Raw genomic sequence first — 15,687 nt, forward strand, 5'->3', positions numbered from 1 at the left:
CGCTCTTCCCTATGCAGCCCAGGATTCCATTGGCCTTTTTGGCGACAAGGGCACATTGCTGGCTCATGGACAATTTACTATCTACCAGATCCCCAGATCCTTCTCCTCAGAACTACTTCCCAGCAGGTCCACCCCTAACCTATACTGGTGCTTAGCGTTCTTCCTCCCCAGGTGCAGGACCTTGCACTTGCTTTTGTTGAACCTCATTAGGTTCTTCTCTGCCCAGGATCTTGGTGTAATTTCCTTTGCCTTCAGAGCAAAGGCAGAAATTTTCCAGCTGAACTAAGTTCTGACCTTACCCCCAAGCCAGCCCAAACAGGGTTTTATCAAGAAGCCCTGGAGTGGTCTCACCATCTTTCACCCCAAGCCTCCACTCCCCCAACTCCTCCAGGTCTAGGCCACTTTCCCCATTTGCACGTGGGTCAGTGTTAAACATTACATCATGTCTACGGATGCCATTGTCACTAGGCTCTGAAATAACACTGCTTGCACATACCGGTCCAGCAAGTACTTGAGATACTCGGAGCAGTCCTGCTGAGCGCCGGGGGTGAACCAGGGCGGCCAGGAGGCAGAGAGAAAACTCTCAGGTGAGATGGCAGGTCGCTGGCAGCAACACAGAAGAAAGAGAAGCGCATTTAATCCTCAGGATTTAGTTCTCACTTCACATAGGGGGATGGAGAGGGGAGAGAAGGGTCTTTCTGGCTGCTTCGCTGGGAGCAGGGTACACCTGTGTGCCTGATGAGGTCCCCGTTTTTTCCCCTACAACGGCTAATACCAGTGCAAGGGAAGACTTTCTTGTTTTGCTGAAAGCCAGGACTGTAAGGATTAATTTCAACCACTATTTTACATATACTGCTATAAAATATCTATGTGTTTATTTCTTCCTTTAATTTTAAAATGGTTTATTGGCCTGACCCAGAGACTTCTACTTAATTCAGTCTGAATTTAATTTGATGGTCCATTTAATTTGATCAGGATCGCTCTCATCAAATCCTTTCTTAAAAAAAAAAAAACAAAAGAAAATATCCACTAAACATTCTGATCACTGCAGGCAGGTAATCTGCATTACTGGATAATGTAATCACTGCCGTTAGGAAGCTGTTGTCTCATTAACATGGAAAAAGACTCATCTTTGGCAAAAAAGTGACTTTAAGTACAGCCCAAAGAAGAAAAATAACTAGAAGGATATTAGAAAATGAGCAGAAAACTATTAACCATAAACTACACAACAAGCTTCTGTATTTGCTCATCAGAGATCACAGACACCCAAACCTGACATCAAAAACTAGGTTTCTCTGTGATCAAATATTAAATTTAACAGGTTGTCTATATTTTTCCCCCCAAAGCAATCTATAACGGCATAATAACAGAACTCAACAAGCCACCTCTATCAATCAAGGCTTGGAAAATGGAGAAGACCAGATGACTGGTTTCACAGCCAGGCAAAATACACTGGATTTTCAAAATCATATCCTTCTAGGGACAGAAAGACATATTTTCAAGAGAGGAGCTAGGTATGACCTATTTGTATCTCTAGGAGTTACTCAAGTTAAATTTCAGGTTTGTCAAAAAAGTGTTCATAATTAATTTAAGGTTGTTTGGGGTTTTGGGTTTGTTGGTTTTTTTTTACTTTCCCTCAAATACAGAGGATTTGGAATCTAAAGAGGGGCTTTTGTGTTTGGTTTTTGGTTTTTTGTTTTTTAACAAAACCGCTTTTAAGGCAATTGTCATCAATTCTCTGTGCTTTGCTGTGAACCAAGGGGAAAAGCGAGCTGCTCCACTCTTCTTCCTTGCCGCAAAGCAAGAAACAAAAACCTCTGCTTTATACCAACAGGCTTTTCAGCTGGCCACATATGTAAACTATTACCACATGGATTTCATTGTCAAAACTATTAGTTATTACATCAGTCCAACCCAGCAAGGCCACAGGCTGAAGACAGGCAGCCTGGTGTGAACACAGTTCGCTTTCATGGGGGATAGGAGCTTGCCTCCTCCACCCCCAAAATTAGCCTCTCTCATATAAACAAAATTCATCCCGTTATAAAAACCCACCAAGATCCACAGCTCCTTATCAGCAGCAGAAAGCAACTTGGAGACGAGCCTTTCCGCAGCCGACAGTCCAAACAAATAACTAGAACATGAAATAATTACCTGACTGTGCTCCAAAAACGCAAAGAGCCACTGGAGCTTTGTCATCAGGGGCTGGGAGTTGCCCTCAGTTAAATTCAACACCGAATGCCGAAAGCTGCAAAAGAAAAGCAGAGATGCAAATCGTAAGATAGAAAATCAGTGCAGGACGCTCAATGCCGGTGCAATGAGCATCCCCCGGAGCAGTCTTGAGTGGGAGCAAGGGAGCGAAACTCACTCCGAAGCCATGAAAAGAGATTGTATGATGCTGTTCATGTAGCAGGTGTTTCCCAAGTTAATTAACCCGATCTTTCCCGTCTCCGATTTGGATGCCAGGCGTGGGTAGAAGCAGGCCAGCTCATTCTTCTGGGAGGTCCAAGCATTTTGTCCCAAGAGATGTTTAATCCGGTCTTCATTTGGAATAGGAAGAGCCTTGAGAGAGAGATCTGTGTTATGAATCATTATCTCTCCAAGTGAAGAATTACTAATGGGCAACTGCAAAACTCCTCTACTGGAGGTTTTCATGTAACTCATTACCCCTGCTCTTTGCATGAAGATGCATCCATGCAAGGAAGTGTTCAGCTGCTAGGGTTAGTCCTTTAGAGGCATTCAGGATTAAAGTTATAGCTAAAACTCATAGGCATGATCAGGACTTCTGCAGGCCCACCATAAGAGAAGTATCTTCCCTCAACTTGCCTACGTGGGGCTCAAACTCAGAATTTTAAACCCTTTCTTCTCCCTTAATTTGAGGTGTTGAGGTTAGAACATCCCTACCAGAAGGGCAGTCCCTCTGCACTAGGTTGCAAACTAAGATGCCGTTTCCATATGAAAAACAGAAAAATGGCCAAGCCATGTGCTTCTTACTTTAACCGCTTCTAGGACTGGTTCATAGAGGTCTGGAAATCCTGAGAAGCGGAAGAACATGCAGTGGATGAGCTCAGCTAGCTGCTCCAGGGAACTAGCGGCAGAGTTGGAGTCTTCCTTCTTCAGAGAGGCCACCAGCCTGGGAATGTGAGGGAGCAGCTGGGAAAGGAAAATTCACTACATTACAAAATGGCTCCAAATTACTCACAGAGCTTTAACACACATACAAGAGAATGAAGTTCACCCCCAGGCAGAAAGGACAGTCAATAGGAGTTGACTTCAATCCCTTTCTGGACTTCACCCTTCATCCTATGAACTCAACAACAACTCTTCTGTTGAATTTAGTAGTGCAAATGCTGTAGACCTTAGAGGGTTTCATGCATCACGTTTGAGCTGCTGCTTTGCTGTGCTGAGATTTCCATTCTTTGTGCAGATCAAACTCTACTAAAACACACACCCACGGTGGAAAGGAGCATTATATGCTGACTGCCAATTGCAGGGATTCAAATCTACAAGATAGATGAATCAGCCTATAAGAAGTGTTGTCTGGTGGGCTATATTTTATTTTATACTGTATAAACTAAGCTGGAATTGGTATGGTCGGATGGGTGGCGACTGGCATGTCAACAGCACATTTGTTATTTTGCTTTCATCTAGGAAATTTTTAAAATGAACAATCAGATGCAAACGCAAATGATACGTTGCTCACGGGCCCCCTCTGCTGACCCCACAGCTGCACAAAGAATTAATAACCTATTCCCAACCCTGCAGATGTGCTAGAGTGACCCTGGGCACTTACGCAACCTTTTTCGTATTTATACTTTATGTGATTTTTACTGCAGAACAATCCTGGAGTAAAGTCTCAGGATCCTCAGTCTGGCCATTTCCCAGTCCTCCCTTCCTCCCTTCATCTTCCTCTCTTCTTTCTCTCTCTCTTTCTTTCTCCTCAAAATGTTGGTGATTTTAGCTATTTCTTTTCCATCAGAAAAGTTTTGCTGGGGAAGAAAATGAAGCCCAGTACCATTCTAAAAATAAATATTTTGCCAAGCTGTGATGGGAAAAATTCTCAAAACCCTTCCAAAAAGCCAGGGAAAACACAAAACAATAGGAAGCAAGACAGGTTTGTGCCCTGTTGTGTTTTTTTTTTTTTTAAACAGGGGAGGAAATTTGTGCTTGCTGGGCTGCAGAAGGAAACTTGAAGCCAAGAGCAACTGACAGCTTTTGGAGTGTTTCAAATTTTGGACGCCCAACTGAAGACAGTCCGTTGGAACGACCCTATTTTTAGAAACCGAAGAGTTTCTCAAGAAATTCAGACTCATTTAAAGTGTCTCCAGCTGAAGAATGAAAAAAACATCAGTTGAAAATGTTGGCTAGCTTTACTTTTTTCCAGTCTTATCTGTTTATTCTGTGAGATTTAGGTGAAAAGCCAAATGTAAGGGCTTCAATGAAAAAAGTATAAAACCAAACATTAATAGGAGTAATTTTCCATTGCTTCTTTCATCAGTTCAATCATTGCAAGCATGCTTATGCCTTCAACTCTGCTTCAACTCGGCAACACCGACAGGAAGCAGAGCTGTGCTTTAGTGTCAACAGCAAAATAGAATATAAAATATCACTGTGGAAAAGAAAAGAGGAGATTCAGATGCTGCTCAAAGTGTTTTTTGCCTTTAACAGTGGAGAATTCATGAGGCAGAAGTGTTCTGATTCAGTCTTCAAGTCTTATGGCGTTCATGCTGTGCAATGCTTGGAAAGATGCCCCATCACTCCAAGAAATGGTAACGGGTGCCACATATTGGTGAGAATTTGAAGTCACATGTAGGATTGGACCCACTGAGTCCACGGGACAGTCAGGCACCTGCTTAGAAAATAGCAAGGGATGTCTAAGAATGTATTCCCTGTCCTCCACTGCCTAAGTCCTCCGAGATGCTCTCAATGCAAAGGTTTCACCTAACGCATCCCAAAGCCACAAAATCTACAACACCTCAGCTGAAAGGGTGGGGGCAAATATGGGGCCGTATCTTCTAAACCTGACCCTGACACTACATCCGAAGCCAGCCTGGCTCAGTGTGACCCTGCTCACCTTCCTGCCCCAGGCCACCCCTCCACCTCCTCCCCTTTCCTCCTCCAGGCAGATGCAATAATGCAGGTTTGTGGTTGACCCAGACTAAGCTGGTCCATACCGACCATCATGATTTTCTGCTAGGTTAGGTTTCACCTGGGCTCCTTTTACAACACAGTTCAGCACACGGCCATAGCAATGCCTCAGCACAAGGCAAAGTGGCTGGGAGAAGTTAGCAGTCTAAGAGCACGAGCAGGGAAGAGGAGAACCTCCTCTTCCACCCGCAAGGCTGGCAAACACCAAGTTAAAACAACTGCAGAGCAACACAGCCACTGCTGAGAGCCTGAGTGTGGCTTGACAGGCCATCCAACATCTCTGCACTAACTGCATCCTCAGCCAGTGGGCTTTGAAGTTGAGAGAGGACCATGGGGATGCACTTGGCCATAGAGATCACTCCTCCAGCTGGTAGAGCACTGCAGATAAAAAGTGGAGCATGCACACGTCGCACACATTTCACATCTGGAAGGACCGAGGCCCAACCAGCTTTATGCTGATTCATCCCCAGTGATAAGCTATCCAGCTGATAAGCCTCAAGAGAAATGGGAGGAACCATCCGAGGAGACAGCAAAGCCTCACTTCTCCTCTGCACCTCGCTCTCTGACATAGGTTGGCTGCTCTGTCTGTGTCAACCAACCCCTTTTAGGCTCAGGACTTGCCTCCGTATCTCACCACCGTCTGGTGGTGCCCAAAAGGCTATTTGGGCTGCAGGAGAGGGTGAGCAGCTACCAGGACAGGCTGCAAGTGGACAGGCAGGGGTGGATTTACATCATTCGGTGAAATCAAGCAGATGAGGGAAATATTCCCCAACATCTCAGCACCTTAGGCTCCCTCCCACCCATGTTGCCCCACGGCATCGTTACAGTCAGGGTGATGCCCTCATCCGAGTGCTGGACACAGACTTACCAAGTGAAATGCCTCGTGGGAGTGCTGGAAGCTCAGCAGCATGTACTGCAAGACAGACAAAGCCCCTTCTCTCACAATGGGGTACAGCAATTTGGAGAAGACCTGGTGGGGGAGATAAAAAGCAAATGAGAAGGCAGGATGGCACCGCGACACTCATGAGAAGGGCCCCGGAGGAAAGAAAGGCACTGGGCATCTATCACGGCTGCTGGTCTGTCCCTACTCCAGTAGAAGTCAAAGCAAACAGCCTACAGCCAGTCCTCCAGAGTCATCTCTTGTCCAGAGCATGGCCTCAGGGCATGGCCAGGCCTGTGCAATGCCTGGCACAGCATATCCATACCTCCTGATGGATGAGGTCATGCAAGCACAGAGCGATGCTGGATTTTCTAAAATGTGCCTTTTCTGGTTTATTGTGACATTTGGAACTTCATCACCAACCTTTCAGGAAAAGAGACAGAAAGAAAAGGCCTTTTTCAAAGGCTGAGTAATGATATTTATCCTACTTTACAGAAAATGGCATAAGTTTGACAATGCACTCTACCCCTTTCAGACAATACTTCTGAGAGTTTCCAAGAACTACATGTTATTTTAAAGGGCTGTGTCCCTTTCTTATGCATTAACAACAAAAGGTAAGATAAAGAAAAGCCAGACATGCTCAATGCATGTGGGGGGTGACAGGGACAAACACATTATTGATAATGTTCCAATACTGACAATTATGGTATCGATAACTTCTGTGGTGACTTCCACTGGAGGCTCAGCCAGGTGTCATCCCCATCTTACAAAGGAGGGAACAGCAGGTGCACAGCATGGAAAATGTTTTTGAGGTGGTGACCAATTTCAGCACTTGGTCACACGGTTTTCACCAAGCAGAAAGTACTCACTGCTGAAACAGGCGATGGCAATAGCAGTGGGGGCTTTATCTACACTAGTAAATGAACTAAGGCCAGGGCACAGGCTTTCAACCTGACCTGTGACTGTGTGGACTGTTAACATGCTTACTGGTACGTATTTTGCCCATGCCAACCACCACTGATCCAAGCACAGTTGAAGGAGAGCGTGTCACATTCCCAAAGGCAGGTTGTACAAGAGCTGTGTAGTTTGTAAAGAAAACTGGTTGGCTTGAAAATCCTTGGTCTGTTTTATTTCATAACCTTTACGACATTGGTACCTTTGCAAACCAAGACCTAAAAAGCTTCAGGTTGTTCTGGAGAACGCCATTCCTGGTTGCAAAAATGGCATCAGCCCACACCCCATACACAGCCACGCAGCGTTCGCAGAGAGTGCAGGGAGCACAATGGTCCCTTCAAAACCCCCCTTCCCTTTTCTGCACATCTCAATTCACACCTCAGCCTCATTCGGTTGAGAGGCAAGAAGATATCTCAAGTGCAAGGAGAAGTCTGTTGTTCACATTCGTGTTTAAAAGAGCCCACTGACCTTTTCAATTTTTGAAAGAGTAACTTCAATCAAGATGCTGAACTTTTTCACTGCAGCCAAACCCTTCAGCAGAGCAATGATCCACTTGTCTATGTTCTTTCCCAGGGGCCATGACACCCAGTCAATCATTCTGAAATGAAATTGAAGTAAATTTATTGCACATATTGTGAAAGCCAAGCTCTGCTCTGGGTTAAACCTCCTCCAAATTCGTGTCCAGTCAGTGGGATGACCAAGCAAGAGATGGGCTCCACAGAAAGCATTTCACATGTTATTCAAAGCACAACAGAGCCTGGAGTTGAATTGCCCCAATGTCATCAGCACACTGTAGCTCATCAGAGTACCTGACCCAAGTCTGCAGAAGAAAGTGGGGATTTCTTCCACTAACTTCAGTCAATTTGAGTTCAAGTTTTTAACATCAATACAGTGTTCTATATACCATAGGTCTGCTCTGTGGAATTTATAATATATCTTCCAGAGGAGGCCCAAGAAGGGCAACCTCTGTTTTTAAAGAATCATCAGGCAGACCTAAAGGGGTAGTGATGGACATCTGTATCTGCGTGAGGTGTTGATTGAGGTCTCTGCATTGTCGCAGTTAGAGAACAAGTGATATTGGTATGACCTCTGCATTGTTACTGGTAAGGAAAAAACACTCAGATTCAGACCTTTAAATTCTCTGTGTGGGAAATATTCATGCCCCAAACACATTTAAAAAAAATAAAAAATACTGGTAACCCTAATAGAAGCCAGATATTCCTGAGTGTCACAGCTAACAAATTTCTTCTATAGCCACTCAATCAAAATGTTGTCATGTTTCTTCAAGTAATAAGTACTTTATAGAAGTCACTCATAAAAAAATAACCTCAGACTGAGTGATGACAGGTTGTTTCTGTTTAAATTTAATGTTAAAAATGAGAAGTAACTAAGGCTTGGGATCTCCAGGGGTCAAACTTTGGTAACCACTTCAGCACCTTTGATTTAAAGGTATCCTAGATCTTCAGTTTCACACCTCAGTCCAGCTATCTTACCCAGTCAGTCCCTTTTGCTTATTAGCCTGTATCTTTCGCAAAATCTATGAAGGGAACATGGATAACTAACCACCACCAGGCAAAGAGCAGGAACAAATGAAGTCTACAAGGAACTGGAAAAAGAAAAGGCTAGCCAGTAAAGAAAGCTTGAAGAGCAGAACATGTTGAGATGTTGAGAAATATCAAAAGTCAAGCCAAGTTGGATAATTAAGGAAATACCAGAAAATCTTCCACAGACATTTGCATCAGAGGAGAACAAGGAAAGCCATGCAATCACTGTATACAGAGGATGTGATGGTGATTAAAGATATGATATGGCCTCTAGATCTGACTTACAAACTAAACACATCCTCTGCCTCTGCTTTCAGCAAGGGGAAGGAATTGATCAGGGTGACAAAGAGGAGGCAGATAAAAGATTTGAAAATGGAAACAAGAGCAATGACAGCTGATATGAAAGCAAAACACGAAGAGCTCATGAACTCCAAGCAAGAGGAGGTGGTGATTTCCATCATGTAAAATTCAGCTCTGGAGAGTTTTAATGACTCTATTAACTTTGGCTTGGTGCTTTATGTGGGAAGAATGGGAAGACAGTTCCTATAATAAAGACAGGCAACGAGGATGACTGGGAAGAAAGGATAGCACGTCACAGGGGGTTACCATAGGTGCCAAAGGCAGGTGTGCCAGGATATATGAATTTCTAGTCAAAGCACAGAAGTAGACCATACCTGACTGGTTATCTGAAAGGACATTACGAGCAGTGTTCTTCGGGATCTAGTGATGTTAGCACAAACATCCTGAACACAGCTGTGAAATTTGTGATGATGCAAAGCTGGGAGGCATCATCAACACAAGAGGAGGATCAAGGTATCATGAGGAAGACCCTGAGGATTTGAGATGTAGAACGGGGAGGAAATGTATTGATTCAAAATGCATGCAAGGCACAAGAAATGGATGCTACGTGAAGGTGACTCGTCTGCTTGAATACAACCAACCAGACACCAGATGACTAAAAGCTCCCAGTGTAACAGTAGCCATGGAAAAGACCAGCACCATGCTGTGGTGCAGAACAAAAGGTGTTTTCTATGGTAAAACAGTGACCTCTCAAGCTGTTGTCTAAGGCCATGATGAACCACACCTGGAACATGTCACACAGACTTCACCATCCATGTCCAAAGCCAACAAACTCAAGCGGGAGCAGGTGTTCAAAAAGCCTGTTAAGGTGGTCAGGGAAATGAAGAACCTTTCCTGCGAGAAAAGCTTAAAATAACCTGGGCTGTTTAGCACAGCCGCTGGAAAGCAGAAACGGGAAGGGGCTGCTCTGCCTGCCTGCATTGAAGGAATAAACACCAGGGAGGGAAAAGAGCTATTTCAGCTATTTTTGTTGGCATAAGAGCAAATGAACTACAAGATGGCCAGAAATATATATAGGCTGGCTATTAGAAGACAGCTTCGAACCATTAAAGAAACCCAATGGTGGGACAGCTCTGAAAGAAGAGCAGTGGGAGCAAAAGCCCTTCCTGCCTTGAGGAACGTAGTCGAACATTCATGAAAGGGGTCTGTAATCTCAATGCTTATAAAGTAGGGAGACAGATCCAGAGAGCCAAAGGTCCCTCTTCACCCTGTCTTCTTTTACACAGGCATAAAATAACCTTGTCTGCTTTAAGCTATTTTTTTACCAGCACTAGTGGCTCAGTTACAGTCCTGCCTGCTGCCTGCCTGCATTGCTGCAGCAGGAAGAAATTACATTTTAAATTCACATTGCACTTTCCACATTGCAAGGTCCACAAACGTTTTGCAAAGCAAGGCCCTAGTTTTACAAAGGAGCTGCTGATTTCGTCTGCTGAACTTTTACAAGAATCATAGAATCATTATGGCTGGAAAAGACCTTTAAGATCATCAAGTCCAACCACTACCTAACTCTACCGGGCCCACTTCTAAACCATGTCCCTGAGCACCATATCTACACAGCTTTTAAAAATATCCAAGGATAGCAATTCAACCACTTCCCTGGGCAGCCTGTTCCAGTCTTTGATAACCCTTTCAGTGTAGAAGTTTTTCCTAATATCTAACCTAAACCTCCCCTGGTGCATCTTGAGTCCATTTCCTCTTGTCCTACCGGTTGTAACGTCTGAGAAGAGACCAACATCCACGTCTCCACAACCTCCTTTCAGGTAGTTGTAGAGAGTGATAAGGTCTGCCCTCCACAGCTCAGATCCTGATTTCCAGAGGTAGCAAATGCCTGCATCGCTGTGTGACGGCAGATGCTTTCTTCAGCTGGACCTGGGCTCTTTGAAACAGATCCACCTCCAGAAGAAAAAAAAACAAATAAAAAAACCCAAATCAGCGAGTACTTCTGAAGCCGTGGATGCATATTAATAGAGTTTATCTGAAAAGAGACAAACTCCAAAAGAAACTCTTTAAAAGGGATTGTGGTGTACATTTACACCAGCAGGTGCCAGGCTTGCTTTTTTTACCACTCTTTGCTCTTTAAACGCTTGATCAGAAGCTCCACCCCACATCCAGTTTAATCGCCTGCTACTAACTCCCAAACCTAGACTTCGGAGGAAGATACTCCTGTATGCGGCCAGTTTGTTGGGGAGCCTAAACTGAAAGATTCTTTCAACGTGTACGTCCATCTTTGATTTTCTAGGCAGGGACCACACACTCACCGAAAGGCCAACAGCCGTGCCGTTTTCTGGGGCACCTGTCTGCCATAAACACGCCGCCAAAACTTCTGCATTTCTCCTAAGTGATCTTAATTACATTTTGCAGGCTCTACTTAATGTTTGGCTAACTCTGAGTAATCATTTACTCACCCTCCTGTGTGACAAAGAATGTTTTAAGGAACAACGCAATTGATTTTGCGACCTCTATATTTGGACACTGGCGCTCTTAGAGGATTTATCGCCTGGAGCTCGCAGCAGCACATTCCCAGGAGGTGAAAAAGATGGTGAATGGGGTTAAGAACTGAACTGATAACTTAATCTTTTGTCTTGGGATGCTCTGGACTCTGGGAAAACCATGACCTGGTGAAGGCAAGACAAAAAGCAGCAAACCCTTCCTGCATACATAAAGTTCCCATCCAGAATAACGTGTGTTTCTGTCATGTAACCTTATTGTGGAGGGAACACAAATCCTGTAATAAGAAGAGGAAAAGAGATGTTTCCAGTGAGATCAAGTCACAGCAGCTCCCTTGGGTTAAATGCTTGTGCTACCGCATGTGAACGTCACCCATTTGAATGGAAACCTCTAAGGCAAGCAGTATAGGTTGAAGATGCTTCTAAGCAAGTCTGGAGCACAGAAGAGCTGTAGGACTTGGACACAAGTGTGCAAGGACGATCTGGTGATGACAAAGAGAGCACTGGATCTGCAAAGACCCGGTCTAGCGTGTCAGGTAGTATTTCACCCACTACTCTTCATCATGCCTTGATGTCTCCATTGTCTCTGCCTTCACAGAGGGCAGGGATAAATGTTGTACAGGACCAAGATCCAGACCAGCAGCACCACATTCATCTGACAAGGTCAAGATGGGATCATTGAAACAGTTGGTCACACCTCCCTCTCCAAGATTTTTAGCTGTGACTGGTGATTTAGGATTATGTCCTTGTGAAGGGAAATGGGGATCAACATGAAATTCTGCAAAGGAGGTTTTTGTGATGAAAAGGCCCTCAACAGCTTCTGGTAAAAAAAAATCAAAGCTTTTCAAGAGATCTTATGTTGGGCAGCCCATAATACTACTTATTTCTAAGAGAAAAAAAAAATCAACCAAATAAGATAATAATCATAAATTAATAATTAAAAAAGTCTTTATTCTAGTTCTCTAGGCCCTCAGGGCTAGAAAGAAGGATCCAGAAATTCCCCTTTTCCCCCCACATTCCTCACTAGACAGCACCAGCCAAACTGGTTGGGATAAAGCCATGCAGAGGAACTAAGTGCAGCTTTGGGACAGGTTTTTCTCCGAACTGAGAATGACGTTCACTACTGCAGCTTCTCCTACCTGCCGATGGCCGTCATCATTTGCACATCAGTGATGCTGTCATCATTGGTTAGGTTTCTTATGACGCCATCCATGAGCTCCAGAGGGACAAATTGGACCACACTGGCCAAGGCGTTGGATGGAGCTTCCTGCTCCTCTGCAAGACATGGATGAGTGCCAGCAATGAAGATGTTAGTCGCCAGGAAAACCAGTCACATGAGGTCATTTCTTGCCTCTAAAAGCCAGATCATTTCTGGCTATGTAAATGGAGTGGATAGTCAGCTGGTGTAAATGAGCAATGTGGAGTCCGCACTTAGCTGTCCTAGGAGGAGAATTCCCCAATTCCCAGTGTAGCACATAACAAGGTTGGGCCATAGCAGATGGGCTGTTGCATAAAGCCATACACAGCTCAAAGGAAGGAAGAGATCACAGGCATAAGAATGTTCTTGGGCCAACCCTGGATCCCAAATTTCCTCTGCGTGCTCTGTTTATACTAAATACTGCAAATAATTGCAATGGGATGCAGCTGGAGGTTTCCCCTCCTGGAGCACCTTCCGAAGGATGAGGCTTTCATACAGAGGGCACTGAAAAACGCATCTTCTCGTGGGCTTAGGAATAACTGGAGCAGGAGCTCACCTGCCGGCAAAGCCCAGCTTTTCATGGCACTGGTACCTCCAAAAATCTTTTGAGACCCTCTGTAACAACCTGAAGACCCCAGAAGTGGGATAAATATTTTCTACCCCACCTTAAGATACAACCACCCTCCAGAGAGATAGTAGGGCTTCCCACCTCTAGGTCAGTGAGAAATAACTCCTTGGCTTTACCCTTAGTTTCTGCTAAGGAACAGGCTGTGGGGTCCCATCAAGTCAGATATAAGAAAGTGACATTTCTAAAAGCTTTCAAGTCCCACCCTAAGCTGCTGCAGGTACGGTGCTTTCCATTAAGCCCAGCTGATGCTGGAAAGTGCTGAACACACAAACTTGTGCTGCAAATATTTCAACCCAGTTAACAACTCCTGTGTACAGACTCTGTATGGTTTCAGGGGTTATTGTTTTCCTAGCCTAAAGCCCTGGGGAACTTTTAGGGACACTTGTTTATTATATTTCAGCGCTGGCTGCATTTCTGGAGTGGATGAGAACCGTGCAAGACATCAAACTAACAAAATTTTACTTCATCAGAGCCAACATTTACATTCTCAGCCTTTTTTTTTAATATATTTTAATTACCTGTTGAAGAAATGATAGTGAATAACTCCTTCAAAGAGGGCAGGATGGCTGAGGTCTGAGTCCTCCAGATCCTCTGCAGCAGACCGCTCACTTTGTTCACCTGCTCCAAAAACTCCATGATGTCCTCTTCTCCCTCAGAGACGCACTGGAACTGCCCGATGCACCGGATCAGCTGCTGACAAAACAAGACCTGATGTTTGCCCGTGGGAATGCACTGGGGATGCTGGGTTAAGAGTTTGCTGATCTTCGCACACTGCTTGGGGCTGGGCCTCTCACAGACTTTCCGGAGCACCTCAATCCTCAATAAGCTGAAGATGCTATTTGCCGAGGGGCTTTCCAAGACAAACTGCAGTCCTAATTGGATATAATCAAGTACGTAATGGCTTCTCTTCCCCAGAGGTCCATAGCCTTCCTGGAGGAGACTCAGCAGGGAGAAGGAAGCGCACATTGAAGAACTCCTCAAATTCCTCTGGGTGGTAGTGGCCATAGACTTCCAAAACCTCTTTCCCAATCTCTCTTTTATACTTGGTGTCCCCCGTGAGATAAAGCTTGGTAGACAGCTCCAGCATGGACCAGCATTGCTCGCTGTCCATGGGCTGCTTCGCTGCCTCAATGACGCGCCTCACAAGCCCTTGCTTCACGTTGTTGGGGTATGAGGACATCACCACGGCTTCCAGTATCTTATCCATCTCTGCTCCCAGCTGCTGAAAGAGAGGAACAGAGCAGCAGATTAGTTCAAGCAGGGTCTGCTGAGCTTTCACACCCAGGTTGGCAAGGGAGGTCAACGAAGAAGAGCTTGAGAGCTGTCTGGGACCACTATGAAGATGGTAATTCTTGTGCCCTTTTCATGGTGGCATTCAGAAAAGTTTCCACTCTGGTGGTCTTTGACTGAAACTAAAGCCCCCAAACTGAATGAATACACAAAAATATAGAACTTGTTCAGACTAATCACACATTTGAGCATTTCTTGTTTCATAAACAACCAACTACAACCTTACACTTGACCCTAGGGATGGATGAGCTCCCTCTCCCGATGGGTTCAGCAACTCAAGACGGTGTCCCATGTTTCACAAAATCCAGTTCCTACTGGACACAGCCTGCCACGGACCCACGGAGGGGCTCAGTGGGGAATTAAAGGAGCCAAGGTCTTCCACTGGTGTCTGCTGGCCCCGGTGTCCTCAAGAGACAAAGATGCTCCCGATGATTGTCTTCACACTCAGGGGTGGAGAGAAAAGCCCTGGTAAGCAGAGGTGGGATTGCAGCCTCTCTGTGCAGTAGCAGAGGGGTACATTTGACATTTATGCGGCACTGCCAGCCACCCCGGCTGAGTGGTGCAGCCTTGGCTGCTCCCCAGGGACCTGCCGCATTTGTATGCAGGACCAAAGCGAGAGGGGAGAGAAACTGCAGAGTCAGGCAAAGTTTCCCATTCTTCACGGCCCAGATTCACCAGCAATAAAGCATTAGAGGAGGAGGAACTGCTTAAAAATACCCTAAGGATTTCCCTGGAAGAGCTCAGAAAATTTATAACCAGGTACTGGATGCACTACCGCACAAGAAACCCCATTACAGAGTGATAAAATTAGACAGACAGGATTTTTTAAAACGTATTACAGAAACTATATAAAAGCTCACCCACAGCAGGTCCCCCCAGTGCAATGCACTGCACAAATACGCTTTTGGAGAACGTCCCTTCCTGCCTACAGCCTGAAATGATCCATGGAGGAGGGAGAAGGAAGGTATGTATCATCTTCATTACCTAAATGAGGGATCAAGGCAGGACAGATCCATCAACACTCATGTGTGTCTGACTAGAAGAATAATCACCACCTTTCTGTTCCTCAGTTCTGTTCCTCAGTCTGTGAAATGAGGACAACGCGCAGCAATTCCTAGTGGGGTTGGTTGGAACTTCCTTTGTTAGCAGTTGGAAAGCATCTGAAGCTTTTCACATGGGTAGTGTTATATTAATGAAAAATATACGCGCAGGTGGCATGTCGGCCAAGTATGGTTTCCACA

The 15,687-nt window shown here is 45.0% G+C and overlaps 1 protein-coding gene across 1 annotated transcript in view; it reads right to left on the bottom strand.

The window, feature by feature from the left end:
• USP35 (ubiquitin specific peptidase 35) overlaps positions 1–14,363 on the bottom strand; it is a 17,257-nt gene extending 2,894 nt beyond the window's left edge. The window contains 9 exon segments of the mRNA XM_009881213.1: positions 497–603; positions 2,152–2,245; positions 2,366–2,559; positions 2,992–3,150; positions 6,014–6,115; positions 7,448–7,577; positions 12,470–12,605; positions 13,675–14,104; positions 14,106–14,363. Of these exon segments, the coding sequence (XP_009879515.1) occupies positions 497–603; positions 2,152–2,245; positions 2,366–2,559; positions 2,992–3,150; positions 6,014–6,115; positions 7,448–7,577; positions 12,470–12,605; positions 13,675–14,104; positions 14,106–14,363 (1,610 nt within the window).
• Between the last annotated feature and the right edge of the window lie 1,324 nt (positions 14,364–15,687).

This window comes from Charadrius vociferus, unplaced genomic scaffold (genome assembly GCF_000708025.1).
Source record: "Charadrius vociferus isolate BGI_N301 unplaced genomic scaffold, ASM70802v2 scaffold1, whole genome shotgun sequence".
NCBI lineage: Eukaryota > Metazoa > Chordata > Aves > Charadriiformes > Charadriidae > Charadrius > Charadrius vociferus.